The sequence below is a fragment of the Petromyzon marinus genome, chromosome 3, assembly GCF_048934315.1.
Source record: "Petromyzon marinus isolate PM22_M1 ecotype Great Lakes invasive population chromosome 3, UKy_Petmar_22M1.pri1.0, whole genome shotgun sequence".
NCBI lineage: Eukaryota > Metazoa > Chordata > Hyperoartia > Petromyzontiformes > Petromyzontidae > Petromyzon > Petromyzon marinus.
This window is the reverse complement of record NC_133669.1, coordinates 9,779,454-9,793,886: the sequence shown is the minus strand read 5'-3', so window position 1 is coordinate 9,793,886 and position 14,433 is coordinate 9,779,454. Positions and strand designations below refer to the sequence as shown.

Here is a 14,433-nt window from a genome sequence, read left to right as displayed (position 1 = left end):
TGAGCGCTCACCCCAATACCTGTATCAAATCCTGAAGCTGCTGCCTCCCCCCACCTCCACCCCCCACCACTCCCAACCCTGCACCACGCAGAAAAAGTCGGTGTCCGCTGCACGGATGAGTGCCGCGTCATGGGCCACTCGGACTCGTGCTGGATGCCCCACGACGAGCACCTCCACCACCACCTCCACCACCAACACCACCTTCACCACCGGCAGCAGCAACAGCAGCAACAACAGCACAGCCACCAGCCGCCCGACCAACACCACCACCACCACCTTCACCAGCAGCAGCAGCCACAGCCTGAGGTTCCCAAGACCGTGGGAGTACGAACCCGCGCGCCAGAGGAGCCGGCAGAAAAGTCTGGCGTTGAGCGAGTGCCGTTGGCCCAATCACGTGGCCCCTTCTCCACCTTTGGCAAGAGCCTGGGGGCCTTCTCTTCATCGTCATCATCGGCGTCGTCCTCAGCGTCGTCCTCCTCTTCGTCCTCGTCCTCCTCGTCCATCTCGTCGGCCTCGGCGGGCAAGCCTCCGGAGAGCCTCTCGCTCAAAGATTTTAAAACATCCAAGCTGGCGCCGTTGTCTGTCGGGCAGCCCCTGGCAACGTCGAAATCCCTCGCTAAGCAGCCCGTGTCTTCTCCTCCGTCATCGTTATCTTCGTCGTCGTCGTCAAGTCAAGCCGGGGATCAAGGTGGGGGGATGAAGGCCTCGGCCTACGAGGCCAAGCATCCACGGCCACCTCCGGGCACTGGCCGGGGCTGCGCCGAGACAGAGTTCACGGTGCCGTTCAGCCGCGACGTCGATTATGACGAAGCCGATTTTGGTGGTGGCGGCGGTGGTGACAGCGGCATACGCTATGAGCGAGGTGCACCACTACCGCCCTGCACCGCACCCTGCTGTGCCGGCCCCGACGCGGGGACGACTGCCAAGTCCCCCGACAACAGCCTTGGTGCCACCCGGCCAGTCCTCAGGCCCGGTCCTTACCCTGGCCCTGACCCCGGCATTGACGCCGACGCGGGCACCCCATACCCATTGGAGGGCACCGAGCCCGGGCACACGCGGTTCGACCCCAACCCTAATGCCAACCCAAAAGCTTACCGGCCCAATGTCAGCACTAACCCGGGAAGGCTTCACCCAAATTCTAACCCCCACTGTAACCCCGGTGCAAATCTCAGCAGCCCAAGCACTGCATTTACTAACCCCAGTGCTGCCCCGAACCCACACTCTAACCCCGTGTCCAACCCCCAGGCCAACGCCAACGTGAGCCTCTGCAGGCCTCCTGGGGTCGCAAGGCCCCAGGGAGGCCTCATGAAACCACGCCCCCACCCGAGGCAGGGCCACACCAAGGGCCTCTTCAAGGCCGGGCCTCGGCCTCAGGCCTGCTGCTCGCCCAGTCCGGCTACCGGGGGGCCCCCTCGCAGGCTACCTACAATCCCTGAGCCCCTGCACGCAGAGACGGATGAGACGGAGCTCGGGTAGATGGGGCCAGGGTAAGAGGGTGTGTATGGGTGACCGGCTTAATGTATGGTAGGACAAATGACTGACAGACAGACAGATGGACAGATGGACAAATGGATGGATGGACGGCTTAAACATATGGATGGTTAAGATTACAAAGGGTGGATGGATGCACAGCCGACAGATAGTTGGCAGATACTAAAAATGTGGTTGGAAGGCCAAGGGAGGGATGAGTCGTGAATAGTTGGCAAAGACTAAAAAAAGATGAACGGACAGATGGATGGCGACAATTGATGTCTCGGCAGCTAAGGCTACGGTTAGGACTAAGAAGTATGGATGGACGCACAGATAGGCACACGGATGGGTTAACAGTTTACACGAGGACGAACACATGAACGGAGGGCAAGGTCTAAGAAAGATGGACAAATTTATGGCCAAAATAGGCAGGCAGACTGCTAAGACTGATGGTTAGCCAAGACTTAAAAAGTCGGAGAGTCAAACAGATGGCTAAGATGGATAAATCACTAAGGATCAGTGGTTAGGATGGATTAACAGATGGCAGACAGAGCACTAATGACAAAGAGAGAGTCAGCTAAGACTTAAATAAATGGATTTACAGTTAAGGAGGAGACACAGCTCAGATTAGAAGGACGGACTGACAAACGAATGGCTGAGCCAGCCTTGGACACACGACGGGACGACAGACAGCTGGCGAGCAAACAACAGCACACACAAGTGAACGGTTGTGCACGCATGGTTCGTCAAACTCGTGCAGGTAGGGAGAACGGGATTCGAAATCAGGGTATCAGCGGTGCCAACTCGATGGCACTGCCACAGAGAGTTTAAGCACCACTCCCATCATTAAGCAACACCCCAACTTCTTCCGCTGAGCAACTTACAGACAGACAGACAGGCGTACAGACGAGACAGACAGACGTAGCAGAGAGTACGCACACATATTCATGCACGCACCCAAGCGTGCACGTTCGCACACATCTATTATGTGACGTCTGTGTTTAGATTATTATTCAAGTGATCTTAAAATAGTGAATATGATGTTTACACTCATAGACGTTTATGTCACTTTGATAACCCCGCTGCGCACACTCCATTCAAGGGAGGGCGGCTGTTGTGCCCTGAGTGGACACTGCGGTTGGAGTTGGATACCTGTTCAAGTTAGCTGAAGGTTTGGTTCACGCTCACAAAACTCCCACCGCCCCCCCCCCCCTCTCTGCAGTTGAGGTGTGGATTCCGCAAGACGAAAATTACGTTTTACCTTCTGTTTCTTTGCCCTTAACTGAAATCAATACTCACACAGCTCTTGACAATAGCATGCCAACATAGCTCTTAATAACAATAGCACCACCAACATGGCTCTTAATAACAATAGCACCACCAACATAGCTCTTAATAACAATAGCAAACCAACATGGCTCTTAATAACAATAGCACAGCAACATGGTCCCTAACCATAGCAGACCAACATGGCTGCCTATAATAGCACACCCACGTGGCTCTTAATAACAATAGCAAACCAACATGGCTCTTAACAACAATAGCATAGCAACATGGCTCCTAACAATAGCAGACCAACATGGCTCCTAACAATAGCACACCCACGTGGCACTTAATAACAATAGCAAACCAACATGGCTCTTAACAACAATAGCATAGCAACATGGCTCCTAACAATAGCAGACCAACATGGCTCCTAACAATAGCACACCCACGTAGCTCTTAATAACAATAGCAAACCAACATGGCTCTTAACAACAATAGCATAGCAACATGGCTCCTAACAATAGCAGACCAACATGGCTCCTAACAATAGCACACCCACGTGGCTCTTTATAGCAATGGCACAGCAACACGGCTCTTAATAACAATAGCACGCCAACATGACTCTTACAATAGCACGCCAACATGGCTTCGAACATCAACGCCATAATTTTGATGCGAACGGTTATGAGCCTTAATTAGTTTTAGAGTTTTACAAATATAGTTATCTTTGGACCTGGGGAAAACCTTTGGTTATTTATATCAGTCGCCAATGGTAATTTGTGATTGCACTTCATATTGTTCTCGAAAAAAAAGATATATTATATACGTGCAATTAAATTTATTTTTTTGCTGGGTTTGGGGCAGAGATGAGTTGAGTGTTCTGCGGGAGAGACTGTGAGCGGTGGCAGCAGCGGTGTTGGTGGTGGCAACCCCTTTAACCCTCTTATACCTCCCGGTTCCTCGACCCAAGACCCGAATGTCAGATCAAACGAGACAAAGATGGTCTCTCTCTCTCTGTAACGCACACGTGCAAAACATTCCCATCGACCGCGCTAATAAGTAATCTCAACGTGTTCCGACCCCTAAAATAATGGACGCGGAACCGAAGTGTCAAGACAAGGGGGCGTTTGGATGCGTCCCGCTGTGCAGGGTTTTAAACGTCGACAGGGGCTTCATTTCTCGTTGAATATTTTCTGGGCCGTTGGTAGACTAGAGTGGTCCTTGGGACGGAACGAGTAGAAATGGGTGGTGGCAACGGTTTGTACGAAGGCCTAAGTGAGGTATACTGGATGTGGTTTTGCCAGATATGAAAATATTTGTCCGGGTCGCTGACCCCGATGGAAATGAAGCCCCGAGTGACGGTGTTCTCCGGTGGTGAGCGTTCCTGTGTGAGTTTGCCGTCTTGTTCTTGTATATCCGTACGCGTCACGAACCTGCGCTCCTTCTCCCTCTTTCATCCTCCTTCATTCCCTGAGTCATCGTTCGGACCAATTTCCTACAAATAGTTTCCTCGTTACAACTATGCGTTCTTTTCTGTTTGTTTTTGGTTCCCCACTCCCGCTTTCCCGCCCTGCCTTGAGCTGCAGTCTGCGGTGCCGCAGAGCATCCGTATGTAGCTTGCCGGGTTTCCGAAAAGCGTTTTTCCTTCAATGCGTTTGGTGAAAACCATGACAGGAAAGAGACCAATGACAAAACAATGCAATTTTGTTCCATAGTTGGTTGGCGTTGGGCATGTAACAATCCATTAATGAGTTCAACTTAAAAACAAAAATACGATTCCCATGGTCACGATACATATTGTTATCGAACCTGTGCAAGCGTTAATCGATTATTTTTTGTGCTTTATGCAAATCTCATTCCGATGTCACAAATGAGACTAAACAAATGAAAAATAGATATTTTTTTAAACAAACCAAAAAAAGTATCAATTCTCGAATCGAACCACGACCATGAATTGTTGGGGTGAATTGTTACATGCCTGCTCGGAATTTGTCCCAAGACGCCAATGAACTGGAGCCGAACAGAATATTGGTCCCTTCCTGCTGAAATACAATCTAAATAATAGGGAAAAGAAACCACCTCCTTCTGGAACTCCTTGAGCAGGGAAGTCTCGTGGCGTGATCAAATTGGCTTCTGTCGTCCAACACGAGACGGGTGCGCCTTCGGGCTCTGTAGAAGGGCTGCGCATGTCAGTCGGCCAAACTCCACGCGTACAAATTGTGTCGCTCGCAGCTGGGATGAGCGGCATTCAGTAGAACGCCACATTTTTACGACAGTTTTGTTGTTGTGGTGTGGAGCCATTGGTGACTAGTCTAACGCATGCTGTACAACTTGCAAATCTCGTGGAATCATTGGGTGACCGGAACCTGGGGCCCGAGTACCGAACGGCTTACGCAAATCCTGCACTTGTGCATTGTGTGTAGGCCACAATTTGCCACATTTCCGACCCCCCTTATGGGGTTTACACAAAGTTAGGAGCGCACATTTACGAGAGGTCCAGCGAGTGATGCGGAACAAACTCAATTCCGCCATTCACGTCCACACACGCTTGCACTCTCACAAACACACGCACACAGACACTATCACAAATTCACACAGACACACTATAACAGACACTCGCACGCATGCATACACACAAACACGCACAGCATAGACACATACTGTCACAAATATATAAATAAAAATATCCCCATATAGCCTTTTAACCGACTGTTAGCGAGCACCTTATTAGCTATGAAGGCCGACACGGCAGACGATAAATACAAACACATAAAATGCAATCTCTCACACGCACATAAATGCATTCCAACGCAAAGTAATACGCTCGAACACTCATAAAAAACCATGATTAACTTACAGCTTGCCACAGACAGGAGCCTTGATGTCTTCACGATGCCCATGTTTCACAGGGACTTGATGCAACGATGACAGCCACGTTGCACCAGGATTTACTTTCCTTTGCAGCTGATTGGCTGGTGGAGTGGCAGTTATGACGTAATTCTAGCAACCACTGTGTGGCAGTGACTTGCACAAATGCTCCGGGGGGGTTTCCCACTTTGCGATTTCGGAGCTTAACACAAATCGCTTCCTGGTATGATTTGCACAGTTTATTCTGTACTCGGCGCCTCTGGATTCGAACTCAGGAGTTCAGCAGTGCTGGCTCAGTGCTCTAAAACGGCCTTAGCCGCTATTTTATATATATATTAAAAAAAAATGTTGATTACACAATAAAGTTACCTATACTGGTGGCGAAATGCGTGTAACCATAGTTTAATAAAAGGTGATTCTTTTACTTTACACATTAATACATAGTACGTTATTTGAATATGAAAAAAAAGGTCAAATTGTAACTTAAATTTGCCAGCGTGAAGGAGTGCCAGATGGATGCGGGAGTAAGAAAGTCGCGTGATTGTAGAGACACCGATGAAAGCGAGTCCTGCGGTGCCTCTTTCAGGACCGTTCCCCGCGGCCTGGCAGTGGGAGGCTCTTCCAACTATCGCAGACAGCAGTTTCTACCGGTGGCAGTCTCTTGCTCCAGATCGAGGCCACAACATCCATCTCGGGTTTTCCAGTCTCAGATGACAATACGTGCACGTGGACTAATTGATATTTGAAGCACAGGCAGCATGCGGTGACAATGATGATGCTGCTGTACCAGTGCAGGGCCCCTACCAGACCAGGTTCTCCTGGGAATCTGTGTAGGCTGCGTTCGCCCATCTGCTGGAGAAAGCGTGGAAGATGAAGCTAATGCCAGCTCACTTGAGTTTCTCAGTTGGTCTCTACGTGAGTCTAAGGGCCTCTGTGCTAGCTATGTGAGTGAGTCTGTACGTCTCTAGCACTGATGATGAAACCGAAGGCAGTGCATTTCAGTTTCTCATTGGATTCGTGTATTAATCTGTGGGTCTCTATTTAAGTCTATGGGACTCTGTGCAAGTCTATAGCTGCTTGAGTCAATGGGGTCTCTATATAGCACTGGTGATGATGCCACTGCCAGCTCGTACCAGTTTCTTTATTAATCTACCTGCACGCATTATGACTCGAGACTGGAAAGCCCGAGGCAGACTTACTTTGTTGCCTCAACTACACGTGGTATAACCGCAGGAAGAAAACGAGTCCCAAAAAATAAAGAGTATGGAGAATCCTACAGGTGACGCCTCAATGATTCCATAAATTACGGTGCGGTACAAACACAATATGATGGACAATGGGAACTCGAGAAACATCCATCACACCTCTCTGTTAGTTTTTTCTTAATTTGTACAGATGGCAGCAGTGGTAGAGTAATTAGAAATGCACATAGTAGTAATGATCAGAATTAGAGAGTAGCGGATAACATTTCCATTGTTTTAATTCGTAATCCCCAATGTGATTCATCTTAGCGTGGTTTTGTTTGAATGATGAATCACGAGTTGATGCGAGTATTGTGAGACTACAGGCAAGCAATCGAGTAAGGAATTGGACTAAAGAAGGAGTGAGCCTGAACCATAAAAATACAATCGGTTATTCGTATAGCATCTAGATACAACCTCAGCTCAAGATGCTGCACATAATCAATAAGTATATTTATGTTAAAGAGAAACATGCAGCAACTCATCAGCAGATGGACAAAAAGCAGGGCCTTGAGCCTGGAAATATAAAAAAAGGCACGAGGACAGCTCTGATGGCTGGGGGAAGGAAGTTCCGGATTATGGGAGTAGCAGAGGAGAAATATCAATCTCTCGCCGTGTGAAGCTTGACCGAGGGATTCGCCGAATAGCCTTGGTTGTTTTAGGAAAGTATCACTGTCCGCTGCTTCACAGGCGTGTATCACTGCCGCTGCCGTTAAATTATCGCCCCCTTGCCACCATTTGTCCTATTGTAGCGGAACTCTTGGGGAAGTGGCGGAGGATGTTTCAGGATTTCCCAAAGGCCACGGTTTTGCAAAAAAAACGTCCTAAGTACCGTATAACCTTTCGTGGTGACTCCCTCAAATAAACATTTCCAACAACAAAAACGCTTTACGGAAACCTGGCCATAGACCAATCGTGGCCTCTGCACAATGAATAAGCTGTGCACAGCCTAATAATGGTGCTACTGGGAGTCTTCCCACTTTAGATGCGGACACGACTCAGACAATGGATTCGTTTAGGAAACACAAGAGCTGCCGATCGATGTTCCCCCGATTGCGAACGTATATCGAGGAGACCCCAGATCGACAGCTATCAGAATCCCAGACTGCTTTGCACCTCGTGTGGCTGCACGCTTGAGCCGAGGACTTTTCATTCGGTGGGATCCGCGGGACTGCCCGGCTCGGCTATCTAACCCGAGCGGAGGGTAGCTTTTGTTCCGATTTGAGCCAGCACCCACAGGCGAAAGGTGGTGAGGGCTGGGCTAAGCCCCCCCCCACCCCACCTCAATAATATTTACCGGCTTTTGCATTTAAACACAGCCTATAGAAGAAAACCCTCTGAAAGCTATACTCGTCAAGAGAGCGCGAAGGTCACCACTAGCAGAGAGAGAGAGAGCACGTAGTTGGTACTGGGCACGGCAACCCCGTGCCCTTGGGCTGCTCCGTCTACCGTGCTGCATGTCTGCGAGTGGCAACCTTGTGCGCTCGTTTTTAGACAATTGCAAGAGCAACAAAATGATGTCCGGATTTTGTCTTGAAATAATGTGAGCCACCGCTGAGATTCTGGGCTCAATTATCAGACTCCTCATTGGCATGGTGTGACCCAGATTGTCTTCTGTAGCGAGTTTCATAACCTCAGCCAGGATAATATACAATTAATATGTATTTAGGCACTTTACAAATTCAAAAATGTATTGTACAACACTTGCATTGTATTGTGTCACAAAATTGAAATTATATTAAACTCATGTATTTAATTCAGTTTGGAATGAGAGTCTTGGACTCGAACCCAAGTGCTCAAACCGTGAGGATGGATACTCACCGACCGAGGACTTGAACCCACAAACTCGGTGATATTCGTTGCATTTATTCACACGGCCATAACGAAACCAGGCACTCGACACCAGAATCTCAGTGGTGCCAGACCACTGTACTGGCACGACCATTATGAAACATCCAGTACCCGGGGTTCAAACCCAGGACCTTGGTGGTGCCAGGCTCCCCGCGGCTCCCGGGCACACCGCATCACCCTCGTTGTGAAAGTTCTCGCCGCAGTGAATAATTTATTTTTTCGCAAAAGTAGAACTTTTTTTCCGCCAAAATTTCAGTCGTGTGGTTGTTTACTCCGTGTCACGTTTAAACTTCACACATTCCCGTGAGTCTTAGATTTAAACTATGATAATTATGGTAAGCGTTTAAAAGATGTTAGAAGTAAAAAAAAGAAATGCTATACTATAACTGGGTGTTAATATTTATTTAATTATTTATTTTTTTATAAGCTGGGCCAGCCACTCCATTACTTGAGCCTCTGTGTAAAAAATATATATGGCGTGGGCCACCACTTGTTTGGCATTTGTTGAAGTCACAATCAAAACGTATGTAACTGCTGTAAATTCGACCGACTAGACACCCTGTGAAGGCGAGTTCTCATTGCAAATTTTGTTGTTGTTGTTGTTGTTGTAAAAACTGGTGGGGGGCGGGTTTTTTTAAACCTACATTTTTAATGTTGAAATCGCGACATGAAAATTGCATTTAAAAAAGGGGGGGGGGCGGGTAGAGTCCAGTTTTAAAAAAAAAATTGTGTGCGTTTTATTTGTGCGGATGAACGCTACCGGTTGTCTGTGTTTATCGACAAACGGGGGCAAATTGCCAAGCCTCTTCATCAAGATGTTCATCTCGCTTTCAGCGGTCAAGCAAATGAGGCTGTGCCCGTCTCTCTGTTCAAGCGACCGCATCAGAGCCTTGGGGAGTTGGCCACTGTGAGCCGCCAGTGTGAATGAAAGGGAGCCAAATTCTGAATTGTAGAGAAATGTTACAAAATCTCGAAAAGGCATATCGAACCTAAAGTAGGCTCTCACGTGGTTGAATCAAGGAAGGTAATTTAAAATTGTCTTTAGCAAAAAAAATATAAAAATTCATCAGTATTTACCGTCTCTGCGTACCAATATTCGTCACGGTCTCCACCGCCCCCCCCCCCCCTTCAAAAATGAATCATTAATCTCAAAGATATATATCACCTGGATAAATATAGGCATTGAAATTCATTATGATGAATACAGATTCCTATATCGATAGCTGCCTGCGTGCCACAGAGGCATGTACTGATGACTCATTGATCAAAATAAAATTTTATCATCACAGTACATGCCGAGTCATGCATCCAAGAATCAATAATTTATAAAGCATGCAAATCATATAATGTTATAATTATATGATGTTTGCTTTCGGCCATTGGGGACATTGCATGAGGGTTGTCCAGGAAAAAAAAAACATGAGAACCCACGAAAAGCATATACAGTGTGCGTATTGTGAAGATAATCCATGCTGGTGCTTCGTTGAGATCGTTTCCGCCCCCTCTAGTTGATTTTTTATTTGCATAGTCTCAACGGAGATGGCCGCACCTATGAACTTAAACGCACCCTACTCTCAGCACAAAAAGCCCTGATTTCTGGACAACGAGACGCTGGGGGTTGTCAAGTATTTTCCAGGGCAGTCCTCAATTGAGACAAATAAACAAGACCGAACAAAGGAGACGGAGCAATACATCGTCGTGATAATTCTTTGAATCGCACAGAGGTGGGGGGTGGCGGTCAAGCGTTACATGTATAGCATTAACATTTCTCCATGTCGCATTTGTAAAAGAAATCAATGATCACTTGGATAAAGACCATTGAAACCGAAGTCGAATTCAATTGGGGCACCACGGTGGCGAGATGTTAACTACCTCGCCTGCTATGCAGGAGGTCGTGGGCTCGATCCCGACCCTGACGCCTGCTGTATATTCGGAGTTTGCGTGTCTCTCTCCCCGTGGTCGCGTGGATTTTTCTCCGGCTCCTCTGGTTGTCCCTCCACAATTAGAAACATTCGCTTAGAGCATTTGGATGTAATACATTTCCACGTGGTGAGCCACTTCGTTGAGCCATCATTTGTGGCCAGATCGCGACTGAAAAAGAGCTGTATAGCTCAGTAGACCTTACCTGGTAAAATAAAAAATATATTAAGTTGAGTTTTTTATTGACATTACAAAACGATCATTATAACTACGAGTATAACCAGGGCTTAATTTCTCACTAAATATTTCCGGAATGCTGCCACACTGGCTTGGAGTATATATTATCAGCGTAAGGCACTACCACTAGAGTACAAGGTACAGATATCCATAATAATATCCTATATGATTGTATCCTATATATTAATCCTACATAAAAGTTTGTTAAAAAAAACGATGAGAACAAATATAAGGAGAGATGGATGTGGCGTGGCGGATGTAATTCCTGGAATAGCGTTCCGGATTGTTTCCGGCTGAAATGTTAAACACCGAGTATTGATATTGGTATCCCAGCTTGAATTAGCAGCCAGGCCATGTCTCATTTTGCAGGAGGTGACCAAATCCTCCTGGCCTCCCAACCTGGTTACATTAATTCCAAATTAATTGCACTTAACTTGTAAAATACGATTACTGTACAAGTACGGGCAGAGTGGCTGCTGTCTCATTGCCTGTTTGAGCATGGTCCAGGACTCCCTTGCCAGAGACGATGAACCAAAAAGCCCCCCCCGCCCCCGCCTCCAGTGTGGTTAAGTAAAGGACATTGAATAAAATTGTATTGTCGTTTGGACCTAAAGAAATCGCGCTATTTTTAATGTTATTTAAACAGCTTGCCCCCCCTAAAAAAAATCTGCAACAAATGATGAAAAAAATTACGTTTTCAAATATATACATTGTCTAATGATGAATGGATATAAGTCTATATGGTCAATGCGTTATGAGTTCTCTCATTGACAAAGTCACGAAGTGTCTCCCCTCTGCTCAAACGACTGTGCCGAACAGCACTTCTCTCCATTCGCAGTTTCTAGGCTAGCAGTGGACATTTCCACGTTCCCATGGCACAGGCCAGTCCATTCCTAGCATTACCACCGTTCACCTGGTGATTGGCTGAGTTGACCCATGGCATTTACACTTAAGAATGTCGAATTCTCACCACTGGCCAATGGAGATGAGCACCAATCCAGCACTCATTTGAGCATGGGGGGCACCTTGAGTTTTGCATTTTAAAAATGTTATAATGATAAGACGAACTTTAAGAAATGTTTCAACAATAATAATCATCAATAAGGGTTAGAAGTCACTTATTTTTGTCCGTGCGTGTGCACAGATACATCCGTGGCGTAAAGGTGTGATGACTTCGATTCCAGGTAGATTTATAATGTGATTTAACATCCGTGTATATACTATTTAAATGTTTATTAAAGCTACGTTGAGAAACAAGACATGGTTGTCTGCGTATCTATGTGCGGTCCAACCATTTTTTACGATGTCATATTCACCAGGTAAAGCCCACTGAGCTATATAGCTCTTTTTCAGAAGTGACCTGGCCACACATGACAGCTCAACGAAGTGGCTTATCATCCCGTGTACATGTACAGTAAATCAGCAAAATACTTTAAACGCGTGGTGATGTCGATTCTAAATGTGGAAGGAAAAGCCGGAGGACCCGGAGAAAAATCCACGCGACCACGGGAAGAACAAGCATACTCAAAATATACAGCAGGCGTCAGGGTCGCGATACGAACCCACGGCCCCTTGCATACCAGACGAGGGTGATAGCACCTACCACCTCAGTGACAGTTGCAACAATGGTGAGTGCACTTCGCTATGAACTCGGCGACCCAAGTTAGATTCACAGCCACAATCAGTGACGAATATCTGAACTGGGTCCCGGGCCTTCCCTAATGTCGACTTAGTCATAACAGAGTACCCGGTGAAGTATGTAGACATCAGCATTGGGGAGACAACAGCGGCCGGGCGTGGTGCTGGCCACTACAACCGCTTGTCTGCTTTGCCGGCTTTAAAATGTGCTCGCGAACAGCACTTGCAGTGACGTCACCACGGCGCTTGTGCCAGGCTAGGTGCACTTTATTGAATCCACGTGAAGTGTATAATGCTCGCTGCTAGCAGGAGGTCACGGGACAGACCCAGGTGCCATGGGTTGACTGCCTGAGATGGCTAACAGATGCATAACCTGGGCTCCCCACTGTGCCAACTCTCTGCGTTTTACCGCCCAACGCTCTGTTCGTTGTTGTGAGCGTCGATGCTCTCCCCTCCGTTGTTGCTGGAGGGCGACTGCTTCCAACTCCCCAGCAGCATCCTTCACGAACCTCCTCTACAGAGGCCGATCTTGACGCAGCTGGGACCAGTCATCGGCAAGTCCAATCAACTCCACATTCTTCTGTAACACAGCAGTCCATCTATTCTCTAACCTGTGCCACGCCAGTTGAGCCCTACTATCCGGTCGAACAGAAGCTGCTTGGGTATGCGGTGGCTGGTCAAACGGGCTACGTGACCCAGCCAGCGCAGCCTCGCTTGCCAAATAGATAATTCCGCTCGACTGATTCAAACACGCACGCATACAACAACAACCGCCATTCGCCACTAAGTGGCGGTGACGTCACCACGACGCTTGTGCCAGGCCATGTGCACCTTGAGGCCACGTGAAGTGTCGAACGCCCGCTGGCAGGAGGTCACGGGGCAGACCCAGATGCCACAGGTCGACTGACTGAGACAACTGGCTGATGTATCACCTGTGCCCCCTACTGTGCCAACTAGCTGTGCTTTAGCCACCCGGCGCTCCACTTGTTGTTGTGAGCGTTGCTCTGCCGCCCTCCGTTGTTGTTGGAAGGCAACTGCCTCCAACTGCCCAGTAGCGTCCTTCACGAGTCTCCTCCACAGAGGCCGATCGTGACACCGCTGGTACCAGTCATCGGCAAGTCGAATCAGCTCCACATCCTCCTGTACCACATCACTCCATCTCTTCTCTAGCCCGTGCCGCGCCCATTTAGCCCCCTCGATACGGCCGAACAAAAGTTGTTTAGGCATGCGGTGGCTGGGCATGCGGGCTACATGGCCCAGCCAACGCAGCCTTGTCTGCCGGAGGTGCTCACCGATGGGACTTTGTCAAGATCTTTCAAGGATTTGTGAGCTCCTCACACAACCCTGCCTAGTTAAGCCCAGAATGGATTGTAGGCAGGCCAGCCTAAATGTTTCTAACTGGGATAGATGTTCCATTAGGGAGGTCCACGTATCGCAAGCGTAGAGAAGGGAAGGAATGACTGTGGCCGAGAAGACCTGAAGCTTCGTGCGGAGCGACAGACCAGGTAGCTTCCACACAGTGTTACGCAACTGATGAAATGAAAATGCTGCTCGACTGATTCGGAATGAGACCTCTGCTGTTAAACCGGAGCCGGTCATGAGCACACTGCCCAGGTATGGGAAACTCTCCACTCTCTCCACAATTGCCCTATCACAAATTTGGTGATGTGGGGGTGGAGTGTCCGATGGTACAAAATACACAGGCAGGTGCTTAGTTTTGGTGGGGCTGATGGTAAGGCCCCACCTCTTAGTGGCAAGCTCCAGGTTCAGCAGCAGCGCCTCCAACTTCTCCTCTGAGTGAGCAGCAATTACCAGATAATCGGCATACATAACATGGTTGAGCAATAGGGAGCCATCCCTTGACCGCACCCGGGCATCGATCAGCCTCCCATTGTATCTGTACCAGACGGAAATTCCTCCGGTATAGCTATTGATTGCTTCA

At 48.1% G+C, this 14,433-nt stretch overlaps 1 protein-coding gene across 2 annotated transcripts in view; it reads left to right on the top strand.

The window, feature by feature from the left end:
* LOC116953254 (protocadherin-17-like) overlaps nucleotides 1-12,112 on the top strand; it is a 47,739-nt gene extending 35,627 nt beyond the window's left edge. For both annotated transcript variants that reach the window (XM_032973304.2, XM_032973314.2), the window contains one exon: nucleotides 92-12,112. In XM_032973304.2, coding sequence (XP_032829195.2) covers nucleotides 92-1,476 — 1,385 coding nt within the window. In that variant the 3' untranslated portion in view covers nucleotides 1,477-12,112. The remainder of the gene's footprint in view (nucleotides 1-91) is intronic.
* Nucleotides 12,113-14,433: the final 2,321 nt, after the last annotated feature.